The 17,827-nt window shown below is 42.8% G+C and overlaps 1 protein-coding gene across 2 annotated transcripts in view; it reads right to left on the bottom strand.

The window, feature by feature from the left end:
* Mamld1 (mastermind like domain containing 1) overlaps positions 1 to 17,827 on the bottom strand; it is a 109,920-nt gene that overhangs the window by 31,121 nt on the left and 60,972 nt on the right. For both annotated transcript variants that reach the window (XM_090326179.1, XM_090326180.1), the window contains exon 3: positions 8,543 to 10,432. In XM_090326179.1, coding sequence (XP_090182305.1) covers positions 8,543 to 10,432 — 1,890 coding nt within the window. The remainder of the gene's footprint in view (positions 1 to 8,542; positions 10,433 to 17,827) is intronic.

Below are 17,827 nucleotides of genomic sequence, written 5' to 3'. Positions count from 1 at the left end.
ATACATTTACTGTATTTCTTACGGTAAATACATAAATACATTTATGTATTTACCGTAAGAAATACAGTAAATATAGAAAACAGCACCATAGCCATTTATTATTATTAATTTCAAATAGTAAGGATCAAATATATGATTGTGTGGGCTATTCTTTTATAGGACTGATGGTAAAAATCAGTTTGTTGATAGTAGCCTCATCATGAACAACACAATGCATTATAGTGTAATAGCTACGGCATGACCAGGTGATTGGAATTTTCCAACTCCATTACAATCTCATGAGAACAATTTTGACCATGTAGTCTATTGTTAACAGAAACATTCCTTTGTGGTATATGACTGTATAAATCTGTTATTGCCATGTTGTTAAGTGAACAATTCAGTGGCACTGACTTCTTACACAATGTTGTGTAATCATCATCACTCTCCATCTGCAGAACGTTTTCATCTTGCACCATCGCATCTTGATGCCTTTCATCTGTGGGAGTCCAAGTTGTACATTCTCTAATCTCACATGAAATGTGTCCAACGTGATGAACAAAAACACTAAAGAACCAGATAAACACGGGTGCTACATTCCACTTGCTAGCTTAGCAGCTGCTATCCAAATGGGAGTCAGCAAAATCACAGCACAGACACAGAGATGAGTCTGGAGATGGGGTTGCGATAATATGTTTGGACTTCCACGTTGCTTTTGTGTGTTTAACAACTTTGCTGCTTTGAATGTGGGTAATGTCCTCACATTAGCCCTCACGTAGCAAAGGCTAAGAACAAAAAAAAAAACAAAACCCACAACAAAATAAAATAAGTAAAAGCAGTGTTTTTCATTGTGCATAAATAATAAAATCAAAGGCAATCCTGAAGTGGTTTCAATTCTTTAGGAAAAAAAAACAGACACTTTCCTTTGTGGGCAGAGGTGGATTGTTTTAACCATAATAGATACAGTTGTCCCTGGGAATTTGTGCTTACAGTTTCTTCCCATCTCAACTGCGGACGCTCAAGTCCCTCACCTAAAATAGCTTGGTATTTGAATAGAATCTATGTGCATACTCCTTATCATTTACATAATCTTTAGATGACTTATAATGCCTAATATAATGTGAATTCTAAGTACATAAAGTTGTTATACTGTATTTTTATAGAATAACTGCAAAGAAATAATGGCTTTATATAATGAATGATTGTTGTCCTTAAGGTACTATGTTATCTCTCAGCTCTTTTGCTGTCCCTTGGTTATCTCATATTGTTACAGTATCTCACTTTGTTATCTGATATATCGGATATATTTGTATTTGGTTATTTGAAATTGGATAGGGAAGGGGGGAAAACAAGATGGGGGAGAGAGGGTAATGGGGACCAAGACATGTGAAAGGGTATCAGTGTATGTGAATTAATGCACCTTCTATCTGGCGAATATTATGTAACCCTTTTATTAATTACAATAAAATATATCAAAAAAGAAATAATGGCTTTACATATCGGAAGCAGTCACAAATCTTTTCCAAATGTTTCTAATTCATACTTGGTAGAGAATCATAAGAGTTCTCAACTCCAAAAAGGAGCTGGACAAAAATTTGTTCTTTGAAACTTAAGTTTGAGACTGTATTTCCCAAACTCACTAAGCCTTGTCATTTCATTTCCTATTAACCTACAGTGATTAAAATATAACTTCCCAACATGGAAGTATAAGGCCTCAAATTTTCAAGCTACATATTATAATGGGCCTGATGTAATTCATCTTAAGGTACCCCTTCTCCACCTCCCCGCAAAAGGACTCCCAAACTAAGTAGCTCTTTGTAGCTCAGTGTAGACAAAAACTAAAGGTAAGTTTGACTGGAGAATCATATTTAGATACAAAATAAGAATTGTATGTGTCTGGTAGAGAAGCTATGTGCAGGGAAAGCGCTGGACTTTAACCTATGGGCTCTTTGAAACGTAACTCATGATGCTTCCATTGGTCATCTGATGAACCAAGACCCTTCCTCAGTTCTAAGTTGAGTGGTGGGCAGCCCACAGCTTTTCCTGAGGCCTCTGCTGTTATAGTTCACCAGACCTGACCTTTGTGATAGAATCTATGATGTGCCTTTCTATTATTAGTAAAAGACAAAACATTGGGCTGAGAATTTGGACTAGTGATAGAGTGCTTGCCTAGCATGCACAAAGACCTCGGTTTGATTCCTTGGTACCACATACATAGAAAAAGCTGGAATTGGTGCTGAGGCTCAAGTGGTAGAGCTCCAGCCTTGAGAAACCCAAGGACAGTGCTCAGGCCCTGAGCTCATGCACAGAACCGGCAAAAAAACAAAAATAAAAAGACAAAACATGAAGAAACTTCTCTGAGCATGACTATCTTCCCTTCAAAACAAGAGAGCACAGGAAAGTGAGTAGGACTTGGAAGTCCAAGGCCCTTGCTTAACAGTTGGGGTCCCTGGTGGGGAGGTCACCAAGTTCAAGGTCACTGTGAAAATGTTAATGAGGGATTCTGAAAATAGGAAATGGCTGACTTTCAATCTCCTGGCTATAATTGAAAATGGATCAAAATCAGGAATTTTCTGCACATCACTAAGGTAGTTTATTCATTTTCCCCATTGGGAGGTCATGGTTTGAATAAAAAGAGTCTAATTTGCAGTGTGAGTTGTGATAGCAGTAATTAAATGTTATGTTCTACTAAGCAGGCTAGTCCAGCCTGGGAAATTCAAGCCAAAAGAAATTTTGGAATCTCTAGGCTTTACAGCTTTTTCTGGGAACCTCTAATGGAGCAGAGGGATGTAAGGAAGAGGAAGGGGGCGGGGGAGATATTCTCAAGTTGGGTGCATTACGTAGTATGACATCTGTGAGGGCTGATTGCCTTTTCCTCTGGTACTTATATACACTTTCTGATCGATTTACTGCCATTGTCCGCATAAGGCTCTCTGCTTGGCTTTTCAAGTGGCTAATGACCCCAGCCCGCTATAAGCCCACTTGAAATTCTGGGATCACATTTATCACTCAGTATCCATAGGGGTTCTATTACTTCAGCTGTGTGTGCCTGGAGGGAAGAGAACTTGCCTTGGTCCCAGCCACAGGGCCTTCTAGATGCTAGGCATGCTACATTTTGGAGGAGACTCAGTATTCGATAACACAGAAGGCACATAAATATGGTAGTGAGGGTTCCATTTCAGATGGATTTTTAACCTCAGCAGAGGCTCAGCATTCCCCCCTCTCCCAGGAAGGACAGATAGCAAAGCCATGCCTTGCTTACTGCTGCCTAAGATATAAGTCTTCTTAATGACAGAACACAGAACTGATCCAGTAGGGGCTTAATCCAGCCTTCTCCGTAGCAGGCTGGATTCCTTTTTCTGTCTCTTCTGCAAATTAGTCAAAACAACATCATGTGCCTCTTGGTCTATTTCACTGCAGCTGCCCTCTTCCCCCTGTGCCTCATGGCCAGCCTCAAGGATCAGATTCCAGAATTTTTTGTTCTTATTCCAACTGGCCATAATCCACATCTCTCCTCCCCATAAAGCCACTCGCACAGCCCTGCAGATCTGAGTGGGTCTGCAACACACAAGATCTGAGGGCACTGTGTCTGGAGCCCACTTCTTCCTAGTTCCACTTTACATTTCTTTACTCCAGTCTCCTTGATGGATTTCTGTTCCTCTCTGAGGAAATGTGAGCTCAATTCTCTAGTGGAAAATGGTAAAATTGAACTAAGTTCTAACCTGATTTTTGTAACACACTTAAGGTATTTCTTATACTGTATTCTTCAGCCTGGAGGGGAAACAAATCATTGGAACAAAATTCATTTTTACTTTCCTTTGATTAAAACTGAGATATATCACCTAGTCTGGAGGAAGACTGGGAAAAACAGTGAGGTGATGAGGTCATTAAAATTTAACAACTGACAAATGGGATCACATAAAATTAAAAAGTTTCTGAATAACACAGGGAGCAATTAGAAGGATAAGAGATAACCTATAGAATGTGAAAAATAGCTTTGCTAGCCATCTAATAGAATCGATGCCAAGAATATAATAACTCATAATGAACTCAAAAATTAAACATCAAAAGGGACAATAATCCAATCAATAAATGGGCAAATGAACGGAATAGATACGTTTCAAGTAAAAAAGTAGATGTGGCCAATAAATATGCTAAAATTGTTTAACCTCTTTAAACACCACAGAAAAAAGTTGGTCCTTGAGATTCCATCTCACCACTGTCAGGCTATCATTAAGAAAAGAAACAGCAGCAAGAACAAATGCAGGCAATGATTCAGGGAAAGGGAGGCCCTGTGCCCTGTTAGTAAGAATGGAAATTAATGTGCCCACTATGGAAATCAGTATGGCGGTTTCTCAAAAGACTAAAAATAAAACTAGCCAATGGTCCTGCTAACTACTCCCAGGTACATACCTCAGAGACACTTTTTCAGTCATATTGTTTGCAGAAGTATGCACTACAAGTAAGTTATGAAATCATCCCATCAAGACATGAACGGATAAAGACAATGTGATATAAATACGCAACAGAGAATTACTTTGCCACAAGAAGGAAGAAATCATATCATGTGCAGAAAATAGATGGACTGAGATAATCAGGTCAGGCAAAATAAGGCAGACTCAGCAAGAGAAATACACATTGTCTCTTATTGGTGGAATCGAGAAAAAATATTAAAGTAGAAGGAGGACTGATAGCTGATAGGGACCTGAGGAAGGGTAATGAATCCATGCATAATATATACATATATGAAAATGGCATAATAACATTGCTTTGTATAATGAGTATATGTTAAAAATTTAAATTAAGACTGGATGTTAGGAGATAAATATCCCTCCATTAATAATTTTATGTTCACATCCCTTCCTGTAATTTGAAGTTCAAGAAATTCTGGATTACATGACATTGGTGGATTGTATGATATTTAGTTTACACCATTTTATAATTCTGGCCCCAGGGCTTTCACTGGTTCTGACTACACATATGCTATTCTGAGCACTAATGTGAGTAATTTCACTATTGTGAGCAATTTCATCTTCTCTGCCTTCCCAATGCTATACAAGGTGGAAGCTGTGCTTTTTGCTTACAGCACTGACCCAGTCAATATCAGAAAGCAGAGTAGAACTTCAGTTCTACATGTATCCAGTACTGTTGGTTAACCTGGTGCTGGTTTCCTAAAGTTCAATATTTGCCTAAAATAGAAGCAATCACTGCATTGACATGAGATTATGCATTCATCTGGTAAAGTGAAATTCCCCAGGACGACAACTAGCCTAGAAATAAGCTCCTATGGACAGCTGGGCATTTATGCTTACTCAAGTCTGTACTTTTCATTTTATATTTCCAAATGATTCCTTTACAAAACAAAGGTGAGGATTCATAGGAATAGCCAGCCTTTCCATAGTAAGCACTATCTTTAGCAGAGGTACTGCAAGCGAATGAATACCATGTCACTCCGTCCAGCACAGATAGCATTCAACCTGGAAAGTTTATTTGTGCTGGAAGGGAGAAGCATGCATCTTCCCATGTCTGGAGCTGCCATGTATTCTCCCAAAGATATATCAGTCAACCTTTTCTTCCTTGTGTCCCCTAGAAGAGTGATCAGAGTCAAGTTCTAAGAAGTTAGTTTCTGGGGAAATGTCGTGAGAAGATGTAGGGTGCTTAAAAAGATCTTGACTGGAAGAGTATCACATCGAGAATACAGCACAGGATGGACTGGGAGCACGAGAGAACTCAGGAACAAAGGGGGGGGGTCATGTCCTAGCTTGCTAGGTGACCATGACCTGTCTCCCTCTTCCACCAGGGTTGGAGTTGCTTAAGAGCGCATCAGGGCCTAGGACCAGAAGAGCACACAAAGTTCACAAGCCACACAGCTCTTGTCATCGCCGTGGCAGGCAACAATGTCTGCAGGGATTGCTGCTCACATTCTGTCCTAACACTGCTCCTGGCTTTGAGAACTATGTCCTAATCTCACAAAACAGATTTAAGGACAGAGGGTCAGGAGGCAGTGATTGAAAACCCTTTTTCCCAGGCCCTAGAACAAATAATTTAGATACCTTAACACATTCAATCCTCAAATGATGTTTTAGCATTATTATCTTGTAGAGGAGCAAACAGGTAAGAGGTAAAGGTAGGAATGGAACATGCCAAAGGCAACTCCTCATGTCCAGGAAGATCTGAGGTCAGACTCTGCTGTGTGACTTAATGTATGACTAGGAGCAAGTCTGAGCCTTTCTTCTCAACACTGAAGGGGATGATAATATCTCCTGACCCTGAGGATTGACCTGACAAGTAGGGGAAGCCCATGGGAACCAGCCTGGACTGGCTGGGTCATTCCTGGTGAGATGCTATATTCCATACTGGGACGCCAGTATCTTTCTTCTATTGCCATATGTCTCCCAATCTCTTTACTTGCTGCCAGCCTTGAAGAGCATGGTTGCTTGATCTTCCTGCTGAGTACTTTATCCTAACCTGCGAAACTATCTAGTTTGGGTACAACTGTTGACCACAACCAGTAGGAATAGGGCTATCAAGCAACATATTCAGGCTACAGATGCACCAAGTTGCATGCAAAAATAAAAAGGCTTGCATTGTGAGACAGGGACACCTCTCCTGATTAAGGGGTGTGCTTGCTAGTAAGAGAGTATCAGTGCTGATGCTGGTGTTTTACCCTGAGAGCTATAATCCATGCCAAAAGAGGCCATGCAATGAAATCAAGCCATAATGCTCATCAACTGCAGAGAAATGTCACAGCCCTACAGTGGCTGTCCTGTCTGCTATGTCTGTGTCTTTCATGTAGTCACCCAGGCCATTCTTTTGGGAACTCATCAAAGGGCTGATCCCTGCTGTCAAGTACTCTGCTTGATTAGCTTCGGTAGACCTGGATGAAAAAATTTTACTATCCCTATGAGTTCCCATGGGTTCTCTCAAATAGGAGACCAGTCTCTGGAAGGTTAATCCCTTACCAGGCACTTGACAAACATGTTCCTTGATTGCTCTTCTGAAGAGTGCATCACAGTGAGAGATGGAAGCATTCAGACCAGTTAGGAGTTGGCTAGGAGAAAATAGGAAGAAGGGAATAGCCAAGCACAGAGAATAACAGGAATAAAGGCTAAAACTGCAGAGAATGAGCCAAGAATTGCAAGCACTTTTACAAAGTCAAAATACAAGGGAGAGTCCCACAGGTACCCAGTCTAAGGAAGTCGATATGACCAGGCTATGGCCTTCTGGAGATTCCTGGGCAAGTGGAAAAGACCATTAGGCCACTTTTTTTAAGCAAGAAAACTATTAGATCAACAGATGGTCTACTTGGAGTTGGGGAACTGTATGAGCTGACACAAGCAATCAGTAGGGTCCAAACTTGTGCAAGGATAAAAATGAACAGAATGAAAGATGACGAATGACAGTATTCTTCATGGGCCCTGCCTCTTGGTAGTCAACCTTCATGCAATTCCCTCAGTCTGCTATCGAATGATAACACAAACTTGCATTTAAAGACTGATTTCTGACCTGTGGTGACTTTTCCCTACTCTTGCCCCTTGGATGATGATGACACCTGCCATGTTCTATGAAGAGACCCCGTGGCAAAGGATCAAAGGAGACCATTGATTAAAAAACTCTCTGCAACATGTGTGAGAGGCTGCTTCCTACTAGCAACCGCATGATCTCTCTCCCCCCACTTCGCCTAGGGCTGATTTGCAGCAGTCTTCTGAAAAACTCAACCAGAAATCCAGCTAAGCCATGGCAGTATTCCTGACCCATGGAAAATACTAGCCAATGTTTGGGGCCAATTTGTTACATGGTAGTAGTTAACTAATACTAGCAGAGATCAGCTCAATGAAGAGGCAGAACTGTGATAGTCATCACCAGAGAGAGTCCACATCGTTTACCACCTAAAAAGACTATCTGGGATGAGGGAGGCATAGAAGTAAAAAATAATGTGAAGAAGAGAACAAATTCTAGCCTGAGATTCACTGGCTTAAAGTTCCTGTTCTGCTTCTTACTGGCTGTGTGACTCTGGGAAACTCATTGTAACTGTCTCAGCCTTGGTTTCTTCCTTTGTAAAATGGAGACAATAAGAGCAATGACCTTATAAGTGCATCTTTTTCCTTTTAGATCCTGCCTTGGTATCCAGCATAGCCAGAAATGACAAGCTGAGATTGCTTAGGAAAATGTTGCTGTGCTGTTTCTAGAAGGCTCAGTGTTCATCCTTATACAAGCAAGACAATAAATATTGTCTAGGGAAAAACAATAAATACATCTGTACACTTAGACTCATGCTGCCTGGCAACTTTCCCTAGGAGTGGCTTTTGAGTGTCACTTTCATCCCAGGGGAGTAAGGTGGCTGGACCCAGGTCTGAAACCAGAACTTTGGCTTCATAGACACAGTGCTTGAACCACACAGAATCAGCTGACTCTACATAGGCTTTTGCAGACTTAAGTCTAGTCTCAATGATGATAATAGCCTGGATTTGCCTTGCAAAGGCAGATATCAAAGGCACAAAACTCAAGTTCTCATTTCTCACACAAAGAAGCACCACCTAATGTAGGAGGTAGGTTCTCTTACCTGTCTGGGCAGAGCAGGCATGGGATCTGGAGCTGCTGAGCGCTGGAAACGTTGGGGTTGCTGCTGCATCATGTGCTGCAGGAGGAATGAAGGATGATCGGGGTGCTGTGGCTGCTGTGGCTGTAAGGTGGCAGTGGTGGTAGAGGAGGCAGTGGCAGAAGAGGCCTGTATTGGGTTTGCTGGAGGCAGGTAGTGGAGCAGGGAAGGCTGCCTAGAGGTAGCAGGCAAGGAGGGCATCTTCTGGGGGACCGGCTCGGATGTAAAATGGGACAAGGGCTTGGTGTTGCCGAAGCTAAATGGCTCAGGGGCTTCCGGGCTGGAGCTCACCAGGCCCTGCTGCATGATCATACTCAGGGTTTTCGGTTGCTGATTGCTGGCCATAGGTTTGAAGATGGCATTTCCTTGATGGTGGTGGTGGTGATGGTGGTGGTGGTGGTGATGCTGCTGCTGCTGCTGCTGTTGCTGATGTGGTTGTTGTTGCTGTTGATGATGATGATGATGATGTTGCTGCTGCTGGTTTAGCAGACTGCTGGTGGGAGGGAGGCTCCGAATCAGAGAGTACTGTGGAGTGAAAGACTGCTGTGGCAAGCTTGGGCTGGATAGCTTCTCTGGACGGTAAGGGGGAGATGGCCCCGGGTTGCTGGTGGGCAGAGCAGACATCAGGTGTCCCTGAGGGCTTTTGATGCTAGAGGACACCAGGTTGGCAAGAATGGAGCTCTGAGTGTTGAACTGTGACTGCTGATTGAGAGCCAGGCTGGGGAGCTTGGCAGGAGTGTAGGGCAAGGTGGGCCCAAGGGCAGCACTGCTGCTGGGCACCACACTGGAGAGTAAGGCATTGGGCGAACCTTGCAGAGTGCTGGCCGACATGCTGTTGGATGACATGCAGGATGCTGTGAAGTTCTGAGGGCTGAATGGTGGTGGCGGTGGCGGCGGCGGTGGCGGTGGCGGCGGTGGCGGTGGCGGTGGTGGTGGAGGCGGCGGCGGCGGTGGTGGTGGTGGGTGTGGTGATGGTACTGGGAGGTAAGGTGGGGAAAGGCCTGGAGGAGGCAGGCCAGACCAACTGCGGGTGGGTCCTTGGTGCTTGGTAGCAGATCCCTGCTTGCTGGCTGCAAGGGCTTTCAGCTGATGGGCATGATGCCACTGAGACACTTGTAATTGGGGCAAAGTGACAGGGAGCATAGCCTGCACCTGGTTCTTGGCCTGCACCTGTGCTGTCGAAGGACTGGGTGGGACCATGTGCTTATTGGTAGAAGGAATTGGATAGCTTATGCCTGTGGAGGAGGGCAGGACTGGAAGTGGTGTGCCAGTGACTTGGCTGCAACTAGAAGCAAAGTCCTTGCTGGAAGCAAGGCTGTCCATGTGAGGCATCTGCACGGGAAGCTTGGGTGCCACTCCTACAGGTGCCTGGGGATGGTGTAACACCAGTGGCTCTTCTGGCTTGCTTCCTAGAATCTTCTCAAGATCCAGATCACTTGAAGAAGGCTCATGGATTTTGGTTAGCTCTTCCAGGAGATCTTGAAGTTCCTGGTCCACAGCTGGCATGCTGTTGATTTTCTCATAGTAAGGAACTGGGGGCTCTTTTGGCCCTGTTTCTGCAGTTGATGACACTTCATAGGGTGAACCCATCACACCACCATTCATTGGATGATTCTCCATCGGATTAGTCTCAAGCAGTAGCGATTGGCCAGACACACCCATGGGTGCAGAGTTAGGATTCATTGGCAATGTGGGAACCTGCAGTTCTGTACAGAGGTTACTGGGATGGGCACCTGAGCCCAGAGGAACGGTGACATCTTCAAGGCACGGCCTCTTAACTTTATTAGGGTAATCCCCATCAGCCATGCCTGGATACTGGAAGTTGTCTCCTTCCTGCCTTCTCTTTATGGTTCCCTGTTGGATGAGAGAGAGAGAGAGACAGACAGACAGACAGACAGACAGAGACAGGGAGAGGAGATCATTAAGAAGGCTTGACGTATTAAGACTAATGAATAGGAAACTTGCAAGATGCCCTCTCACTTTAAGACTAATAACTGTCAAAACTATAAAAATATCGTCTATTTTTACAATGATCTTTCTTTACTGTGTGTTTCATTTAAACAGTCAACTTACATTTCAAATAATAACAATATTCTGTATACTAACCAGGACTAAGACTCAAGCATGAGGATACTTCACTATGCTGAAGTCACTAAGTGAGCCTGCACCATACACAGGCATTTGAGAACGAACTGAAATTAGCTGAATAATTGCAATCGATTTTGCAAAAAGAAAACCATAACTTAGACACGAAATGTCTTGGTTGCCTCTGGGTCTTGGTTAAATGCATCGGCAACATGGATTAAAATAGAATTCACCAGAATCTTTACAGGAATGAAGATGATCTGGGTCTGTTCTTCTGGGTAGCTGTGTAATACACATTTTTTTTGGAAAGAATATATTTCTGAACAGTAACGGTACTCATTGTTCTCTTTATTTTTACACATATGCACACATATATGTTGGTTTATATATGCACAAAAATATCTTGCAAAAACCTCTAGCTAACTGTTTAGAATGTTTATCTATTAGAGGTGACTGGAAATTTCCTTTTTTATCGTCCATATTTTTGTATTGTTTGCTTTTAACATGAAGAACTTGTCATTTTTACAAAACCCAAGTGTAAAGTTATTTAGGTAAGACATTCCTCTGTGCAGATGCATCCTCAGGCAGGAGAGGTATCAAACAACAGGAAAAGAGCCCAATGGGGGATCAGCACCTTGGGAGAGCTGCCTACAATGAATAAAAGCATAGCCGTCAAGAACAAAGTAAAATGGGCAATAAGGTCGTATAGCCACCTTTTCTAGGTTCATAGTGTGCTCTATGGTTGTGTCACGTTAATGACAAAGGCCCCTGTCTGTCAGCAGGTAAAGAGATGGTGAGAACATGCGCATGCATATGTGGGTAGGTAAGAAGGTAGAGCGGTCAAAACAAGCAAAGGAAGAGATGGACTTGCAAATCAACTAAATGCTAAAAGGTGAACAGTCACTATCCTCTTGAAGCTCATTGCTTTTCGGAAGAATCCCTTTAGCTTTGGAAGATTTTTTTCCAGGACATGCAGTGCTGATTCTCTGATATCCCTTCACTTGCCAATAGGATAAGAGTCACAACTCATATGGGCAGGACATCAAAGTAGGTCCCTCAGATCTGAAGATACTAGGTGCCTCAGGCCTTGAGATACAGGAAAATAACTTACAACCATCCACATTCCCTTCGCACACCTTCTCACTACAATTCAATTATTTTTGCTTTCACCTACAGTAAGGCCTAGGTATCAGGAGCTTGTCCACAGCCGCAACTAAATGGACAGTTAAGATGAAAACCACTGCCTCAGGGTATGAGCAGATGCAGCATGGCCCAGGACTGTACTCTCCAGGTAGATACACTAAGGTCTTGGCCTTGTCATTTAATCTCTTTGAGCACATTTCCCCCCTAGTATCAAGTGAAATAAGGTAGATCATAAAGCACCTATAGGGCCTCACCAACTGGAACCTACCATTACTTCCTAAGGTCGATTTCTAAGGGATTTGGAAGGTCAATCCCCTCCTATTAATTAAGGGTACCTTGAGAGTCAGGGAGTAGGCCTGAGTTTGCTTCGAGTTGCTCAGCTAAGGGCAATCAGGCCCAGGACACATGCCAGGTCCCTCTACAAACACTCAGTTGACTCCCAATCCACTGTGTTCATTCATCTCAATAACAGGACACTGCAATGTTTCCACAGAAGGTGATTGCCACTTTGTGTAAAAGGACTTGCATACTTCCTGGACTTCTGATATATGTATGATCAAACAAGTGCAATTTGAGGGGCAGCTGGACCATCAAATTCATCTGAGGCCAGAATACTCCAGGTCACACAGGAATGATTGGAGTATATGAAGAGGCCTAACCAGTCATCTGGGTCCAATTTCCCATCTAGGAGGCTTGTGAGGGCAGCGGCCATGCAGTACTCCAGGAAGTACACCGGAACTCACTAAATAGCAACTGAATAATCAATGGCCAAATAAACACCAATGATTTAGCTCACAGGAACTTTCGCCATTCACTCAGTGAATGATGTGGCTTCCCACAAACACGTTTACTGAGTCTCAAATGGATATTTAGTGCCTTCCACTTCCTGCCAAAGAAATCTAAAAGTTAAGAATAGAAATGCATAAAATGATCAATTGCGATTGATTGAATGTGCTTTTATATCAGGATACTCTCACAGGGAGTCCAAGCTGGCAATGCGTGGGTCCAGTGTGATGTTCATGATGTCTTGAACTTCAAAACAGTTTTTTTGCCAGTCATGGGGCTTGAACTCAGGGCCTGAGCACTGTCCTTGGACTTTTCTCAAGGCTAGAGGCCTACCACTTGAGCCTCAGCACCACTTCCGGCTTTTTTTCTATGTATGTGGTACCAAGGAATCGAACCTGGGTCTTTATGTATGCTAGGCAAGCACTCTACCACTAGGCCAAACTCCCAGCCCCTTCAAGACAGTTTTAATGGTAGGAAAATCTGTACTCTGGTAGGCAGACAAAAGATGGGTGAAGGATATGGGGCTTTGAGCACCACAGCCTGGAATCCTAACCAGGTGGGACTGTGAAATTTGGTGGCATATTTCATGGGGTCTTGAAGCTTCAGTTAATTGTTGGCTTGCCATGAACCTACAGAGACTAAGGAGGCAGTGTTTGGGGAAGTTAGCGCATGAGTCATGCACGCTAAAGGTAACATTGCAGGCTACGGACAAAGGAGGCTGCACTGCTCCTAAATGAGAGTCTGCTTACGGACCATTTTTCTGGCATTCATGAACTTCACTGAGGCAAGTGGTCCCCAATCAATTTCAGCTGGCTCCTCAGTAACAAAGCAGATCCCAGGAAACCTCCTTGTATGGCAAGGGCCATCTCATATGCTAGGACATGTGACATGGTTGCGAGGCCAAGTCTGCAGCTGTGCATAGAATGTCTGGGAGGATGTCTAAGGACGAGGCAGGCTCTGCTCTCTTTGCTTCTACCTATGTGTGTCTCCTTATTGGCGTCCAACTAGCGTGCTATTTTGGTAGACGGGTAGCCTCTTCTGAGCTTTGCCTTTTCACTGGGCTTCAATGATACTCAGTTTGCTAGAGTCCTGAACAGCACCTTGCTCTGGATTTGACAGAGAAAGCTTTCGGCACATTGCCTGAAGCACCCTGGCTGAACAGTGAGAACTCCAGCCACCTAACATTAAGGTTGAGGAAAGGCAGCTATGTTCACATGGAAGGGCTCACTCTTGTTCTGCTAGCATCTACTTTTATCAGGCGTCCATGAGGCATGGAAATCTATCATCCAGTGAATTTTCCCCCAAGATAATGGCTCACTCAGTGCCTCCTCTCTTGAAGTTGCACGATTTGCTGCTCATTTTTACTTGTGAGAGGCTGGCAGTGTCTATTCCTATGTGCTGCCATACTAGTACCATTGAGAATCACCTAATCCAATGGATGATGCCTCTGACATTCCTCCTGGTGTCCTGGCCAGGTGTTTTCAAGAGATCCCCATGCCACTGCACTACATGAAAAGAGCACATTATTCTGTAATGGCTTCTCTTCTCAGTTCCCTACTAAACTTACAGACCTCTCTTTTTCATTAGCATATATTAATTGCACTAAAGGGGTTCGTTGTAGTATTTTGTAGCTATCTGCCTATAGTGTACTTAGATTTAATTCACTCACTGAAAACCTCCCTGCGTCACATACTCACTATTTTCGAATTTCTGTGGTCTCCATGATAGCAAATTATTTGTCCTAGCTACTAGCCACCCTCTTCTTCCTTCATGTGACATATTGAACATGATTCTGCCTTCTCCTTTTGACAATGGGTATACCAGTGATAAAGAGGATTTCCAAAAAGCAAATCTCAATCCTCTCTACAGAAAACAGCAAGGCAATTTCCCTAGCTTGGGTCTATACAGTCAGTGTAGATAAGGATGTTGGCTCTTAGGTACAAACCTCCCTCCTCCCAATCAGCCAAATCCCTACCACATCATGCTTTCCCTGGGAGGACATGGGGGAAGGGAGTGAAGGAGAGTGTCCTCAAAGATTTTAGAAGTACATTTCTAAACATAAATGTCTGTAGAGTTGCAGTTTTGTCATTAGGCACACAAAGCTACCAATGTACCAATGTGATTAATCCTCATGAACTTATAAACATTCATTAAAATGACTTTGAAGGATAAATAATGAGAAAACAAAAGTCATCCTTCTGATTGGGGCCAAGCAGAGTTATGAAGTAAACACGACTTGTAGTCCTATCTGAACAATAACATCAGGCAAGTCTATCCCATTTTTTTGCTTCTTTTTCTGTTGTTCTTTTTTGCATGCATGCGTGTGTGTGTGTGTGTGTGTGTGTGTGTGTGTGTGTGTGTTTGTGTGTGTGTGTTTTGTTCTGTAGCCCAGGCTGCACTCAAACCTTCAATCGTTCTGTCATCACACCAAATCATATCTTCCCTTTGTATATTTTTAGCTCAGAATAACAGAAAAGAGCAAAAATTTCTTTACAAATATATAGTCCATAAAAATAGAGTCCTGGCTCATAAAATGGACATAAGGATATAAGAAATATAATTTATATACATTTCTCTTTCTGAAATCTGGTATATTCATGTATATACCAATCAAAGGCCAGCAAAATGTATAAACAGCTCCTATTGGATAAAAAATCCACATATGTAAGAAATACCCAGTTAGGCTTCATTCTCTCTTGACTAGGGCACTGTGTACTTAGATCATATGAAAAGTTGTCAAGAAGGTCAAAATTGCTTGTGGCTGATTAAATATTTCTTTCTCTTTACTAGAGTCTCTGTCAGTTCACCTTAGGCTAATTAGCTTTTTGATTTTCCTAGTCTCTCACTTACCTGTACATCTATACTCCATATTAAAAACTTAAGTGAATACTGTATTATTTTCTTCCCATGAAAGTCTAAACATCCATTGTTGATCAAATACACTAGATTCCTAGCTCTCTGAGGACAAAGAAGGTTCTCCAATAGATTTTCTCAGAAGTAAGTAATGAATATGTTGTGCAAAATGATGGAAATAGCCCCAGAACAGATAAGACAAGAGTTTACAGAGAGAGAAGGACAAAGAGACGTAAAATGCCTGTAAAACACACGCACACACACACACACACACACACACACACACAGAGTATAAATGCTTATATCTAGGTTTATGTGTCATTTTTAAGCAGAATATCCCAACAAACTGAAATTGAAGTTGTTTCTAGGGAGAAACAGGATTCCCATCATTTTTAAACTGCAAAGCGTGAAGTTCTGGAGAACCTCAAAGTACTTGGGATTCACAGAGAATCTCAAATGTTGATTGACTTCAAGAGAAGTCATTGATCTCTGAACTGTGAGACAAGGGGCCAACTTTCTACTAGCAGGTGATTTGGAAGAAGAACCTTGACCTTAGAGGATTTGCCAATGCTCCTGACCTCAAAGGATCATCCAAATCCAAGAAGGCAGTGTTTTTTTTCACAGCATTTATCTAACTTGACTTAACCATACATACAATATGCTTCCCCAACTGAGAAGAGTCAACACATAATTGCTTAAACTCATTTCAATTTCTTCTTTTCTTTACTCTTCTTATTTTTATGAGGAGGACTGGGATCTTGTCCAGGCTAGACAAGCACTCAGCCAGAGACCTATCGACCTGCAGGCATAGGCTTACTGAATAATCCTAATTTAGTCCCTAAGCACCAACCTCTGGGCCTGCAGAGTTACTGACCCCAGTCAATAAATTTAGAGCCCAGCTGTTAAACTCTGATGCCATTGAAGCAGACGCTTGGATAGTACTGGGATGAGCATTGGGTCACAGCATAGGTTCTCTCTCTCTCTCTCTCTCTCTCTCTCTCTCTCTCTCTCTCTCTCTCTCTCTCTCTCTCTCTCTCTCTCTCTCTCGCTCTCTCTCTCTCTCGCTCTGTAAATTGTGATTAAATTGACCTAATATGAAATTAACTTTATAAAAAAAGTGAACACTTGACTATGTTTAGCCCATTTACAATGTTGTTCAATCATTAAGCTTCAAAATGGAAACCCTTTTCCGGCAACTTCAAAACTACTCAGCATTTACTTTCCATTCTCCCTTCCTCCAGTCTCTGACATCCATTCATCTGCTTTCTGTCTCTTTCACAGAAATTGAACCATTCAAAATGCAGCCTCTTGTGTTTGGTTGTACATGTATCAATGTTTCATCTCTTTTATGGTTGAATAATATCCCATGTTTTGTCATGCCCTCCATGCTAACACCTAGCAGAGACAGAAAGACATGGGACAAGATAAATGCAGCAAGCAGACACTGACCTATGCTTTCCCAAGAGAAATAGGGACTTTTCAATCTATAATTCCAATCTCAGAAAAGCATGGCAACATCTCAGAACTATAGCAGGGTTTGGGGGAACTCATGAGAGTGTCATTTGCCTTGGAGAGGGTGTTCGTTTCCCACTGTAGGTGGACTGAACCATTGACCTTGAGACAAAAAACATTTCTGAAAGCTTTGTCCTTCAGCAGCCTATTTTACCTCTTCATCTGTACACCTTCTGTCTTCTCCTTCCACCTCCTCTAGGAGAGTTCATCTATTCCTCATCTGCTCATGTATTCAAATGCCTCTCAGTCCATCTCTGGGACCAACAGGGTCACAAGCAGCAAGAGATGTGTCTGAGCAAGGCGTGATGGTGCATGTCTGCAATCCTAGCATTTGGCAGTTGAAGGCTGGGAAATCTCAAACTTGAGGCCAATATAGTTATGTAGTGACACTCTATACAGTTATACAGCTAGAGTATTGGTTATATAGGAAGATACTGTCTTAAGAATGGTGTCTGACGCCAGGTGCGGTGGCTCACGCCTGTAATCCTATCTACTTACGAGGCTGAGATCTGAGGATCAAGGTTCAAAGCCAGCCCAGTCACAAAAGGACCTGAGACTCATCGCCAATTAACCTCTAGAAAATGGGAAGTGTGGCTTGGCTCAAGGGTAGGGTGGTAACCTTGAGCTGAAGAGCTCAGGGACAGTGTCCAGGCCCAGAGTTCAAGCCCCATTACAAACAAAAAAAAATGGTGTCTGAGCAAGGAATAATACGAGTTTGCCTGTGCAGGATGTGAATACCTGGATAGCAGCATCTGTATTTTCATGCGCATGCAGGGGATAGTTTTTGGTAGCAAGGTCTTTTGGGTGATGTGGTATTTGTGTAAATTACACAAAGTACTCAGATAGTAGTCACAAGTAATCTATATGGAC

Source organism: Megascapheus bottae, chromosome X, assembly GCF_031878675.1.
Source record: "Megascapheus bottae isolate mThoBot1 chromosome X, mThoBot2.hap1, whole genome shotgun sequence".
NCBI lineage: Eukaryota > Metazoa > Chordata > Mammalia > Rodentia > Geomyidae > Megascapheus > Megascapheus bottae.
Note: the sequence above shows the minus strand (reverse complement) of the source record. Positions and strands in the feature narration are given on the sequence as shown.